This window comes from Macaca nemestrina, chromosome 9, assembly GCF_043159975.1.
Source record: "Macaca nemestrina isolate mMacNem1 chromosome 9, mMacNem.hap1, whole genome shotgun sequence".
Taxonomy (NCBI): Eukaryota; Metazoa; Chordata; class Mammalia; order Primates; family Cercopithecidae; genus Macaca; species Macaca nemestrina.
In genome coordinates this window covers 140,740,256-140,753,099 of record NC_092133.1, presented here as the reverse complement: position 1 = coordinate 140,753,099, position 12,844 = coordinate 140,740,256, and the positions used below count along the sequence as shown (strand labels likewise).

General features: G+C 48.8%; 2 protein-coding genes across 6 annotated transcripts in view; one reads left to right on the top strand and one right to left on the bottom strand.

Moving 5' to 3' along the window:
* Positions 1-6,059, top strand: part of LOC105490824 (ATP-dependent 6-phosphofructokinase, platelet type) — a 66,870-nt gene extending 60,811 nt beyond the window's left edge. For all 5 annotated transcript variants that reach the window (XM_071070531.1, XM_071070535.1, XM_071070533.1 and 2 more), the window contains 5 exons: positions 1,667-1,728; positions 2,494-2,605; positions 3,806-3,905; positions 4,989-5,091; positions 5,704-6,059. In XM_071070531.1, the coding sequence (XP_070926632.1) occupies positions 1,667-1,728; positions 2,494-2,605; positions 3,806-3,905; positions 4,989-5,091; positions 5,704-5,833 (507 nt within the window). In that variant the 3' untranslated portion in view covers positions 5,834-6,059. The remainder of the gene's footprint in view (positions 1-1,666; positions 1,729-2,493; positions 2,606-3,805; positions 3,906-4,988; positions 5,092-5,703) is intronic.
* Positions 6,060-6,989: 930 nt separating this feature from the next.
* The window catches only part of LOC112428202 (presequence protease, mitochondrial), a 35,838-nt gene continuing 29,983 nt past the window's right edge, over positions 6,990-12,844 (bottom strand). The window contains exons 23-27 of the mRNA XM_071070530.1: positions 12,156-12,268; positions 9,932-10,057; positions 8,169-8,314; positions 7,484-7,586; positions 6,990-7,385 (exon numbers count right to left, since the gene is read on the bottom strand). Coding sequence (XP_070926631.1) covers positions 7,292-7,385; positions 7,484-7,586; positions 8,169-8,314; positions 9,932-10,057; positions 12,156-12,268 — 582 coding nt within the window. The 3' untranslated portion in view covers positions 6,990-7,291. The remainder of the gene's footprint in view (positions 7,386-7,483; positions 7,587-8,168; positions 8,315-9,931; positions 10,058-12,155; positions 12,269-12,844) is intronic.

Genomic DNA, 12,844 nt, shown 5'->3' with positions numbered 1-12,844 from the left:
CACTGCATCGCGATGTTTCTGTCAGCGGTGGGTCCCTTAAGATGATAATGGAGCTACCCCAAACAGGTGTACTGTTTTTTATCTTTTATTAAAAGATTATATATATTAATATATATATATATAAAATATATTTTTTACGGTGCTTTTCTACATCTAGACATGTTTAGATACTAAATTGCCTGCAGTATTCAACAGTCCAAGACATTCAGGTTTGTAGACAGGAACAACAGGTGTGTGGCAGGCCCTACCTCCTGGGTTTGTGAGAGTTCACTGTAGGATGTTTGCACAAGGCTTAAGTCACCTAGCAATGCATTTCTCCAGAACATATCCCCGTTATGTGACTCATGACCATATTTCAGAAATCTGTCCGAAGATCCTGCCTCACCAGCACTCAACATGGCAAGGGCTTAAGAAGAGAAATTATGATTTGTTGTTGTTGAGATGGAGTCTCACTCTGTCACCCAGGCTGGAGTGCAGTGGCACAATCTCAGCTCACTGCAACTTCAGCCTCCTGGGTTCAAGTGATTCTCCTGCCTCAGCCTCCCAAGTAGGTGGGACTACAGCACCCGCCACCATGCCCGACTAATTTTTGTATTTTTAGTAGAGACAGGGTTTCACCATGTTGGCCAAGCTGGTCTCAAACTCCTGACCTCAGGCAATCTACCCGCCTTGGCCTCCTAAAGAGCTGGGATTACAGGCGTGAGCAACTGCACCCAGGCGCCTACTTTGTGAAATTCTGCCGCCGTGCCCAGTGACAGATTGATTAGATGTAAAAAATCTCCCTTTTCTTAGGATAAGTCATTAGAGAACTACCTCCCTCTTGTAATCCTCCCAAGATGATCTGATATAGGATGTTACTCTTTTCTAATTTTTTTTTTTTTTTTTTTGAGACGGAGTCTCGCTCTGCCGCCCAGGCTGGAGTGCAGTGGCCGGATCTCAGCTCACTGCAAGCTCCGCCTCCCGGGTTCACGCCATTCTCCTGCCTCAGCCTCCCGAGTAGTTGGGACTACAGGCGCCCGCCACCGCGCCCAGCTAGTTTTTTGTATTTTTTAGTAGAGACGGGGTTTCACCGTGTTAGCCAGGATGGTCTCGATCTCCTGACCTTGTGATCCGCCCGTCTCGGCCTCCCAAAGTGCTGGGATTACAGGCTTGAGCCACGGCGCCCGGCCTGGATGTTACTCTTTTCTAAGACAATCTGTTCCTTAAGAAATCTGTGTGTGGATGAGTTTACAAAATTCTTTGGTTAGACACTGTTCATCAGGCCATCATAGGAGATTCCATAGAAAGGCCACAGGTCGCTCTTTTCCTCTGAGAGCGCCAAGAGAACATTGTCATGAAAATAAATAAGGAGCAATAGAGCCATGAATGAGCACTAGGCCAGTCACGGAATTATCGTCTTCAGAGGGACCCTGTTGATTCCGGAAGGCGTTTCAAGTGGCCCCCGTGAGGGCTGCTCACCTGAGTGCCCTGTGCTCGGCATTCATTGCCGCAGACGTGCTCTCGCCGCCTGGGGGAGGCTCCCCGAGACCCAAGCTGTGAGAGCTTGCAGCCTCCTTGGCCACGCTCACCACCACGCGTGGTTGGAACTTCCCGTCCTGCAGGGCCTGGCACACAGTAGGTGCTTAGCAGAAATTTATTGTCTGATGAACAAAATACTCTTTTCCAGTCCAATGTGGAGCACCTGACGGAGAAAATGAAGACCACCATCCAGAGAGGCCTTGTGCTCAGGTGAGTGAGACACCAGGGCTGATCTTACGGTCACCGTCACACCGCAGTTCTTAGATTCTGGTCTGTGACTTTGGGCTGGATGAGTGGTCATTTCTTTGTCGCTGGAGTGCACTACACGCTGAGCAGATGCAGAAGAGAGTCGTGGTGCGTTGCTCTAAAGACTTGCCCGCATTTAGACAACTAAAATTTTTGCTTTATAGTCTTACTCTTTTAGAGATATCGCAATCATTTCTCTAATTAGCACCTGATGTTTATGAAGGAAGAAGGAAATAGTCATCCCTCTTAGCCTCAGGGAATGTGTCCCAAGACTCCAGTGGGTGCCTGAACCTGAGGATAGTACCCGCCCCCTGTATACATGAGGGGGTGGGTACTGATAACCAACTGATAACCAAGGCGGCTACTGAGTGACTCAGGGGCAGGAGGCACAGACAGCATGGAGACTCAGGGCACAGGGATGATTCGCGTTCTGGGTGAGACAGAGCAACACAGCACGAGATTTCATCACACAGAATGGTGTGCAATTTAAAACTTACATATTTATTTCTGGAATTTTCCATTTAATATTTGTGGCCCTCAGTTGACCACTTGACCATGGGTAGCTGAAACTGCAGAAAGCCAAACCGTGAACTGGAGGGACTGGCGTTGATGGAGAATCACCGTAGGTCAGGGGACGCGGGAGGCCAGCCTCCCAGGGCCATCTCCCCAAGCAGGGGGCCACGTGCCCACTGCACACTAAACAAAGTGGCTCCTTCCTGCTTGTTTCAGAAATGAGAGCTGCAGTGAAAACTACACCACCGACTTCATTTACCAGCTCTATTCGGAAGAGGGCAAAGGCGTGTTTGACTGCAGGAAGAACGTGCTGGGCCACATGCAGCAGGTAGGCCCGAGACCGCATGAGGGGCCCACAAGGCCACTGTCGTGTGATTTTTAAAGATTAATGTCTTGTTTTAGCCATTTTAGGGGAAAATGTATAAGTAAATTCCAAGATGATAAAAAACATCTTTTTTTTTTTGAGACAGAGTCTTGCTCTGTTGCCCAGGCTGAAGTGCAGTGGCACGATCTTGGCTCACTGCAACCTCCACCTTCCAATGATCGAGAGATTCTGCCTCAGCCTTCCAAGTAGATGGGAGTACAGGCGCCCCACGCCCAACTAATTTTTGTATTTTCAGTAGAGATGGGGTTTCACCACATTGGCCAGGCTGGTCTTAAACTCCTGACCTCAGGTGATTCGCCCACCTCAGCCTCCCAAAGTGGTGGGATTACAGGCGTGATCCACCGTGCCCAGCCAAAACATCTAAACTTTTAAGTCATGCCAAACATCACCAGGTTTAGGATTCTTTTGTTGGTGAGGTTTGAGTAATGGGGATTTTAAGGGAGCTGTCAGCTTTCATGAAAACAATGACACCCCCTTACTTGGAAATGCTTATTCAAATTAAACACTTCAAGTTAAAAACTGGAGCTTCCTAAGATTTAAAATGGATTATCAGACATGTAATATACTTGACACTCACCCCAAATCAGAATGACCTGGAATGAGCTGCATGCAGGCACACGCATGTCATGAGCTGAGCCTGGGACACAGCAGTCCAGGCCTCCTAACTCGCACACACTCCTTCCTCACCACCACCTTCTATTCTTTATACTTTTAAACCAGAGCCCGTGAATTTATTCCAGAGGGCTCATGAATCCCCTGAAATGATGATGAAATAGTAGGCGTATGTGTGATTTTGTTAAAGAATCCACAACGGTTATCAGGTTCTTAAAGCTGTGACCCATCCCCACCCCAGATGAGTTTATGAAATCCTGATTGAAGATTTTAAAATATTGGAGATTGTTAGTTGACTCATTCCATTTATTAAAATCCTCCTCTTACTGGGCAGGGGGAACACTTGCTACTTTTGCTTAACAGGCTGAGTTCAGGCTACAGGAATCACAGATCTTGTTTTGTTCTGTTCCAGCTATCCATAAAGACCTAGAAATAAAAACATGAATTCTGTGAAATAGAAATTGTCATTTCTATTTAACAGCAAAGTGTTACTGTATAACTGATATTTCATATGACTCTAACCACCAACAGGGTGGGGCACCCTCTCCATTTGATAGAAACTTTGGAACCAAAATCTCTGCCAGAGCTATGGAGTGGATCACTGCGAAACTCAAGGAGGCCCGGGGCAGAGGTAAGGGGTGCGGGGAGGGAGGCGCCATCTGCCTTGGTGAAAATGCTGTCCTATCAGGGAGAAGTAGGGTGTGCTGGTTCCTTCTTCAGTCCAGTACTGAGCTGCGTGTGATGTTCTAACTCCTGCTGGTCCCTGAGCATTGCTATTTAACCAACCGTGGATTCCTGGGATAAGGTCAGCTTGGGCATGGGTGACATGTTCTCTTTTATCACTGCTAGATTCAACCTGCAGTTCCCCTCACAGTTTAAGTGGGGCCTTCTATTTTTTGGATGTTTGGTAGGACAACCTCCTTGGGACTCCATCCATCAGAACTTCCAGTTTTGAGGAAGATGTGGCTGCTGAATGAATTGTTCATGTTTGTAGAACTATGCATGTTTTTCCTTAAATCAGTTTTGTAAGTTACATATTCTAACAAATCTTTAGATAAACTGCAAAGTTTTAAAAAACATGACATTTTGTATAATACTCTTGTTAATGGTTCCAACGTGGCTGGTCCCCACTCATTCCTGAGTGGCTGTTTGTACCAGCATCTTTCTTGCCCCCACCCCCCTCAGCTTTCTTCAGTCATACCAGATGTGTGCTTTTATTAGGGCAAACCATTATCACTGCCAACGTCCGACTTAGAAGAATGACAGTCTACAAAAGCATTGATGTGAATAGTTTCAATTGGTTTGTCTTTTTGAAGAACTGACTGATTTGTTCTACATCGATTTTCTTTTGCTAATTTAGCTATGGATGCTTCTCGCCTCTCAGTGTGTGTATTCGTGAGCATCAATTTCTTATTAGTGTTTTGTCGTAATTTAAGCTAATTTCCCTATTCTACTATTTAGTGAAAAATTCTCTCCACTGAGAGAAAAAACAAAAGCTGCTTTCCAGGAAGCCATCAGGGCGATCCCACAAGAGCAGAGCTGCGCAAGCCCAGGCCAGGTGCTGGCCACACTGCGCGGCTGTTCTCAGCCTCACCCGGGCTTCCAGGCCAGGTTCAGCATGGTTCCCAGGACTCTCACTTCTCATCTCGCCCCGTGATTCTGCTCTCCCGCCGCCCATGTGACAGGGTGTTAATCTTTTTTAAACCTTTTATAGGAAAAAAATTTACCACCGATGATTCCGTTTGTGTGCTGGGAATAAGCAAAAGAAACGTTATTTTTCAACCTGTGGCAGAGCTGAAGCAGCAAACGGATTTTGAGTAAGTTGGGGTCTTATTGCCTTAGCAAACCCAGCCAATGTGAGTACAGGACAGGGGAATGGCCATTGCTGTTGCTTTCAACAACTCATTCAGTGGTTTGAGGAACTGGCTTTTCTGAAGCTCAGTGAAAAAATACTAGGTCTTGGCCAGGCATGGTGGCTCACACCTATAATCCCAGCACTTTGGGAGGCCTAGGTGGGTGGATCACAAGATCAAGAGATGGAGACCAGCCTGGCCCACGTGGTGAAACCCCGTCTCTACTAAAAATACAAAAATTACCCGGGCGTGGTGGTGTACACCTGTAGTCCCAGCTACTCAGGAGGCTGAGGCAGGAGAAATCGCTTGAACCCGGGAGGCAGAGGTTGCAGTGAGCTGAGATTGCACCACTGCTCTCCAGCCTGGGGACAGAGCAAGACTCCATCTCAAAACAACCACAAAAAACCACCACTAGGTCTTTGGGAAGAAGTTTTAAAAATATAAAAACAATGGTTTCATTTGACCCTGAAATTAAGATTCAGCCGACCCTACAACCCTCGTGTTTCTGGCAAGGCCGCTCACTGTGCTGGCCGTGGCATCTCTCAGCCTCACTGCTGTCCCCCCTTCCCTCCACAGGCACAGGATTCCCAAAGAACAGTGGTGGCTCAAGCTGCGGCCCCTCATGAAGATCCTGGCCAAGTACAAGGCCAGCTACGACGTGTCGGACTCAGGCCAGCTAGAGCACGTGCAGCCCTGGAGCGTCTGACCCAGTCCTGCCTGCATGTGCCTGCAACCTGGACTCACCGTGGACCATCTGTTTTTGTAACACTTAAGTTATTTATCAGCACTTTATGCAAGTATTATTGACATTAATACCTAATCAGCAAGCACCTGTCACCACTCGTGTGCCCCACCAGCTCCAGTGCGTGCTGTCTGTGGACTGTGTCTCATGCTTTCAGATGTGCGTATTAAACGTTTGCCTACAACTCCAACAGTCCTTCGTTTTCGTTTTTTAAGTAGGAGATTATAAACCTCAATCTATGGGTGGCTGCTAAAGGTTTTCTCAGCAGTTTTGTGGGCAAAGATTATAAAAATATTTTTATAGAGATCACTGAACCACGCATAAGTCATAAAAGGAGAACAATGCCAGTAGTTTACACAGGCCAAGGGGAACGCCATGTTTACTTACCATTACATATTTGCCATGTGTCAGTTTCCATCCACAGCAGCAGGCCAGGACCCTGGGCCTCGACCCCAGGCTCTTGCTCTCCTTAGAAAGTAAAAGAGAACACATGAATCTTACCTACTCAGCCTCTTGACTGCAATCCTAGCTGCATGTTAAAACCACCAAGGTGGGGGTTTGAAAAATCTGATAGCCAGTTTCTCGTCCAGTCCAAGCCACCATCCTCGCTGGGACCTAGGTTGGAATTCTCCGATGACTCTTGCCAGAGTAGACATGGGTGCTGGGGTGACGGCCCTGCCGCCCTCGTGGGCCCCCTTCCTGTCGGGACAGCGTTTCTGCCTCCTAGCTCTAGTCTGCAGGAGACCACAGCTGTGCCTCAGAAACGGCGGCAGAGAGCTGTGTGGAGGGAGAGGAGACCCCAAAAACAAGCTGTTTGGGAAATCAGAGTCCAACGGCCAAGAAGAGCTGGCATGCAGGCTCTCCTTTCTGGCTCTGTGAAGACGAAGCGAGCACTTACTCACCCCAGCCCACCTGCTTCTCAGGACTGCTTCCATCCGGCCGCCCCGCTGAACTTCCGTCTGTTAGGAGGACGCTCCCACAGGGCCTCGGTGTGATTGAGTTTCATGAATCGGCACAGGCAGGCGTGGGACACCTTTGTGTACCTTTTCATTTCACTTCTGTTTTTTAGTAAAGGCCCTTAAAATAATGGGCCTACTTAAAATAATGACTCAAGCAGAGGTTAAGTCAGAGTTGCCCTTTATTTTTAGATTCTTAAATAAATATTCTAGAATTGAGGTAAAACAAGCCTTTCTGTCAGTAGAAAGTGAAAATTCTACGTGGTGCATCTTTGGCATTTCATGCATGACTATTTCAATGGACATCTTCCTGGTCGCTCTTAAGATTGACTTGCCAGTCAGTGGCAACACCTTAAGAATGACATAATATTCTTGGAAAAAGCAGTAGCATTTCTGACTTTTCATATTCAGCTCTAGAGGCCTGTTGTCTCAGGGGCTCCTGCGCAGTCGGGGGCGCCAGGGCCGCTCATCTGATGATCCAGGAGGGGTCCTTGGCGATTTTGGGGTTCTCGGGTCCAAGTATGGCCAAGCCATGCGTGCTCTTCCCAGTGCCGAGGTACCTGAGAGGAAGGCAGGTGAGGTCAGCAAGGACTGGCTTCTGCGTCAGTGCTGTTAAGGCCTCCAATCCCAGGCGCTGTCTCCCGCACTCCCCACTCACCTATCGCTCACGGCCAGGAGCTTGTCGTGGCTGACAGCGAAGAGCTGCTCCCTGTGGGCCTGCTTCATCTCATCCGAGAGGCCGTACAAGAAGTGGTCCATTCCTAGAAGACAAACCACAGGCACGGTGGGGCTGCCGCCCAGGAGCTGGCGCAGTGGGCTGTGCCCTCGTGTCCCGGAGGGGACAGGTGCATCTCACTGTTACTTCACGTACGTGTTTCAACCACAGGGTCATGTCTTACAGCCCAGAGATCACACCCTGACCTCCAGCTCCCACGAGCCACGCTGACTCTTACCAAGGCCTGCTTCTGCAGCGTGGATGCATTCAGGGCTGCGTGAGGCTGATAATGCTGTGAGCAAAAGTGGCTCTACAGAGTAATGTGGCCAGGCCTGGGCCATGCCCATGTCATCCTCCCACCCTAATGAGCCCAGACACTGCCGTGGGTTGGCCCCACTGGGCCTCAGGTCAGTAAAACTGAAATGACAGGATGCACTCTTCTCGCCCGGATGTCGGGAAGCGTGTTTCCAAGGCCAATGTTTAGGGTGTCAGACGTGGAAATCGTATCACAGGCAAGGACGGAGACGCCAGAAGCTGGTGCTCCTGCCTGTGCATGAGGGGACTCAGAAAACAGCAACGTCATCTGCGAGGCTGTGGACTGAGATTCTCACTGTTACCCTCACAATACCTTTGTCTGAAGGAGCGACAGGAGCATCTACGGTTGAGAAGACAGAAAGTTTGGCTTCGTCGATGTCTTGCTGTGTGAATTTTCCAGACTTTGCCCAGTCAACAGCCTTCCCAAAAGATTGGAGCGTCTCTATTGTATTTGGGTCCCTAGGAAACCCAGAGAAATAAACAGGCAAGCATTTTACCAACGGACAAGTTTATGACAAACCTGTGACTTAACAGTTCACCATCTTCTATGGGTTAACAGCTCTATTTTACATCTGATCTAGTCCAAACAGCCCACTGACAAATTGCTCAATTACTCTCAGTGGAAATTTAAATCCCATCACATAAGACTTTCAACACGTTCTCCCTCTTAGACAGGGTCTGTCTGCATAAAGTCCTCCCCAGATGATTTAAATCCACCTTTCTGTGACCTCATCAGGAGAGGAAAGATGTGGAGGGTGGGGGCAGGTCAAGATTACAAGGAAATTACAGAAGGCTCACATGGAAAAATCAAGCAAAGGTTTTCCTTTAATCTCCCTTAAGGACACCCAGGGCAGTACAGGAATCAGCCTGAGGGGGCCGATCCAGACTTCCCTTTGTGTAAATGGAAGAGCCCAGCCCTCCTTCCACCCTGACTCAGAGCTGCAGGGGGGCTCTGAGCTGCTTCCCCATCCTTGTCTAGAAGAGTGGCTTCCAGCACAGCAAGGGGGAGAACTCAGCAGGGTGGCAACGGCTACCGACTTCTCTACCTTCGTGCCTGCCTACCTACCTAATCTATCTCTGCATCCACGAGCCAGGCTCTCACTCTGCCCCCCAGGCTGGCGTGTGGTGGCACAATCTGCTGACCGCAGCTTCAACCTCCCTAGGCTCAAGGGATCCTCCCGCCTTAGCCTCCTGTAGCTAGGACCACAGGCACTTGCCACCACGGGTGGCCAGCTCCTTCTTAAAAAGTGTTATAATATATGTTCTCTTGGGCAGCAAAGCTATAGACAATTAAGAATTTATTGTTTTAGAGTAACGGTGTTATGTTTATGAAAGCTAACAGTTGCATCCACATCAGGCACCTCCAACTGAAATGAGCTAAGAATGTTCTCAGGCTGTATCGCAGCCCCTCACCTGGGGCCTGTGTTCCAGGCCCCCCAGAGCAGGGTTGCAACCTCAGACAGCCACTATGGATACTGTGTTTTTCTCCTATACCTATGAAAAAGTGTATAGATTAGGTGCAGCAAGATATTAACAAAATACAACAATTATACTGTAATAAAAGTTATGCTAAGTAAAACAAGGGTTCTGTGAACAGAAGCTCTTGGATATCCACAGTGTATCTGATAACCTAGATGGCTACTGAGTGACCAACAGGCAGGTACCGTAGACAGCGTCAGCTTTCATCCCACTGCTTAGAAGAATGGTGTACAATTTAAAACTTCGGAAGTGTTTATGTCTGGAACTTTCCATTTAATATTTTCAGACCGAGGGTGACTGGGTAATAAACCGTGGAAGGCAAAACCATGGATGGAGGCACTACCGTGTTCTGCCAAAATATGCTGGCTTAAGCCAGGGTTTACTGAAGGCAAAATGCTTCCCGTTTAGGCTGCTGGCCCCAATCCTTGCACCAGAAAGGACATTGCTGGGTGTGGCTAAGTGCTCGAGAAGTGAAAAGCAGCACATAGAACAACTTTTGTCTAAAGTTCACTGCAGTAGAAGAAAATGACAGATAATCACGAGTAGGAGACTGAAACACCGTGTGCGTCCCAATGTGTGAACCAGAGCACAGCTCACCTGTAAGAGTAAAGGGTGAAGACCCCACTGTGGCTGAGTTTTGCGCCTCCACCGTAAGCGCCACCTTTTTCTCGAATTTCCGTATGCAAGAATTTAGCAGTCATCAAACGTGCAAGGATTTTAAGACTAAAATGAACGAGTAAAAAATGCAAGTTAAAAACACCATGGCTGATAAAAAGCATATAGACAATGAAGTAATTATTGGATTAAGTGAAAATGAAAATAAAATCAAGTTTTAAAATAATGCCGTATAAATTATGGTCCCATTTTTTGGTCTTGTTTTTTAAGAGATGGGGTCTCACTGTGTCCCCAGGCTGGAGTGCATTAGTGCAATCACAGCTCGCTGCAGCCTTGAACTCCTGGGCTCAAGGGATCCTCCCACCAGTCTCCCGAGTAGCTGGGCCTACAGGTGCGTGCCGCCACACCTATTTTTACAGTTTTTGTAGAGGCAGGGTCTAGCTTTGTTGCCCAGGCTGGTCTCAAACACCTGGCTTCAAGTGATCCTCCTGCCTTCAAAGTGCTGGGCTTACAGGCATGAGATTTTCTTTTTAATTAACAAAAACTAAAAAGCACAAGGAAGCACAATTTTCAAGCAGTTGGCTTGGATTACAGGGTCGAAGGGAGAGGTGGTGGGGAGGAAATATAACACTTCCAGCACCACACTACTTAACTTGTTCCAATGCATATGTGGCATTTTTAGAATCTGGTAAAGCAGAAAGAGGTTATTTCTATTGTAAAGGCAAATGTGCAAATGAACATTTAAATGTCTCACATCAGAACATGGAAAAAAGAGGAAACAGAAGTCAAACTCTGGGTATAGGAATCCCTTAAGAAAACACACTCTCCGATAAAGCACATTTCCAGGAACGGGGCTGATTTCCTCTGCCTTCCACTGCGAACGGTGACATCACATTCTAGATGATTCGAGAACACATCCACCTCCGACAGAAGGCAGGGCAGACAATGATGGTAGCGTCTGCAGCAAAGACACAGGCTCCTTAAAGACGCCCGTGGCGAGATCAGCCCCGGGTCACCACTTCCACAGATGTGCCATTTCCCAAAGCAGATGAAGGGGGTCAAATAGGCCAGGTGGGAAATCAAGGAAGGAGTGGGCGTGTTCCCAGGGGCTGTGCTGGGAGAAGTCATGACCATCTCGTGTGGGCCCTCCAGGAGAAACCCAGCACCACTCGGGTGGCTGGGTCGCCATCAGTTGGGACCAGCGAGGTTGGAGCCAGACCCTGGGGGGTCTCCTCCTTGGTTTAGTCCCTCATGGGGGTAGCTGCCTGGGACAAGGATACAGGAAGTGAATTTCCGGGATATAACATGTATGCACAGATCTGTGTCATCCACACCCAACTGACAGGTCCCCAAAGGTGCATGTCTGTGAGTCTGTCCTCCTGGTCTGGCCAGTTTCCGCAGATGGGATGAACACAGCCGAGGGGCAGCCACACTTCGGAAGAAGGGGCTGGAGGGCCAGTCCGTAGGCTGCAAACTCCCTCGCCCCACGCCACTTTGGGAACAGGCCTGGCCCTCACTCTCGGCTGTGGCTTCGGCCGCTCAACCCAGGGCCTCCTTCTCTGAGCTTCTGACTTGGTAGGGAGACAGGGGAGGCAAACTCCTCAGAGGGACTACGAGGCGGCCTCCAGCCCTGCCATCTGCAGGGCTCTGCAGGACCACCTGGTTTCTCCCCACCGTCCTGTCCTTCTGTGGCCCCGGGTCAGGCACCCCCCACCCACCCACAGTCTGGCTCATGAGGTTCTCCTGCAGCCCCCATGGCTGCCTGGGTCACCTCCCACTCTCCCTTGTGGCTTCGTGTCTTGATCTACCTTTGCTGTCATTCCATGCATCTGTCCTCACGAAGGCTTAATCTACCATGTTTATCAGAGGTCTCAGCCTAAATTCATTCAATTTTTACCTAGAGATGAGATGAGTACATGGGGCATTTTGAAAGGAGTCTGTGTTTAGGGTCATAAATATCTGTTTTGTTTATAGGACTCAATAACAGAAATTGTTTACAAAAATGACTGGCTCTAAAGCTGGGCCTTTGTTCATAAAGACTGCTGTTTAAAGAGGGCTGCTCATAGACTCACACAGCCCCAGGTCCAACACTCAGAGTCAGTGCAGACTCTTCCTGTGCTAAAACATGCCCTGTGAACTCGAACAGGCTTGACCAGCTGCTTCCATAAGGCTCAGGCCTGAGAGGTCCCGACCTCCACCCTCCTACCTGGCATGATCTGGGTCCGTGTAGGGGACAGTTCGGATGCATTCGCCCACATAATTCACCGGGAAGGGCATCAGGAAGTGAGTCTTCATCTGCCAGGGCTTGAAGGTGGGTTCCTGAGGGACAAGGTGTGGTCAGAGGCGGCCGTGCTGCCACACACCACCCACGACGCTGGGACTGAACCCATCTCAGGGGTCCCATCTCCGTGACAGTCTGCAGCCAGGTGCTGGGACGCAAGAGCAAGGCACTGCAGTTACGTCGCTCCACACTATTTCTCACTGTAAAACGGACATGAAGTCCTCCAATCTTGACGTGATGCTTTAAAGTATACTGTTCAATTAAAAACATTTCATTCTATACCACTTATATCATAGTTATATATTTATGTTTCATATATTATACCATAGGAATATGTTAAATCACTTGACTCCACAAGGAACCAAACCAAACAGCATCAGCACCAGGCTGAGTGGGGGAAAGGATCTCTCAGGCTGCCCCACTGGAGTCGACTTGGCTCAGGAGCTATGTTCAAAGGAGGGTGAGTTGCCCGGGAGGAGACCGCACGGAGCAGTAGCCCTCTTGCTGGGCACAGGGAAGACGCACCCCGTACCAGGGCCCGCACCTCCTCGGCACAGGAGGACACACTCCCACCAGGGCCTTCACTCAGCACTGTCTCAGAGAGAAAAGGCTCA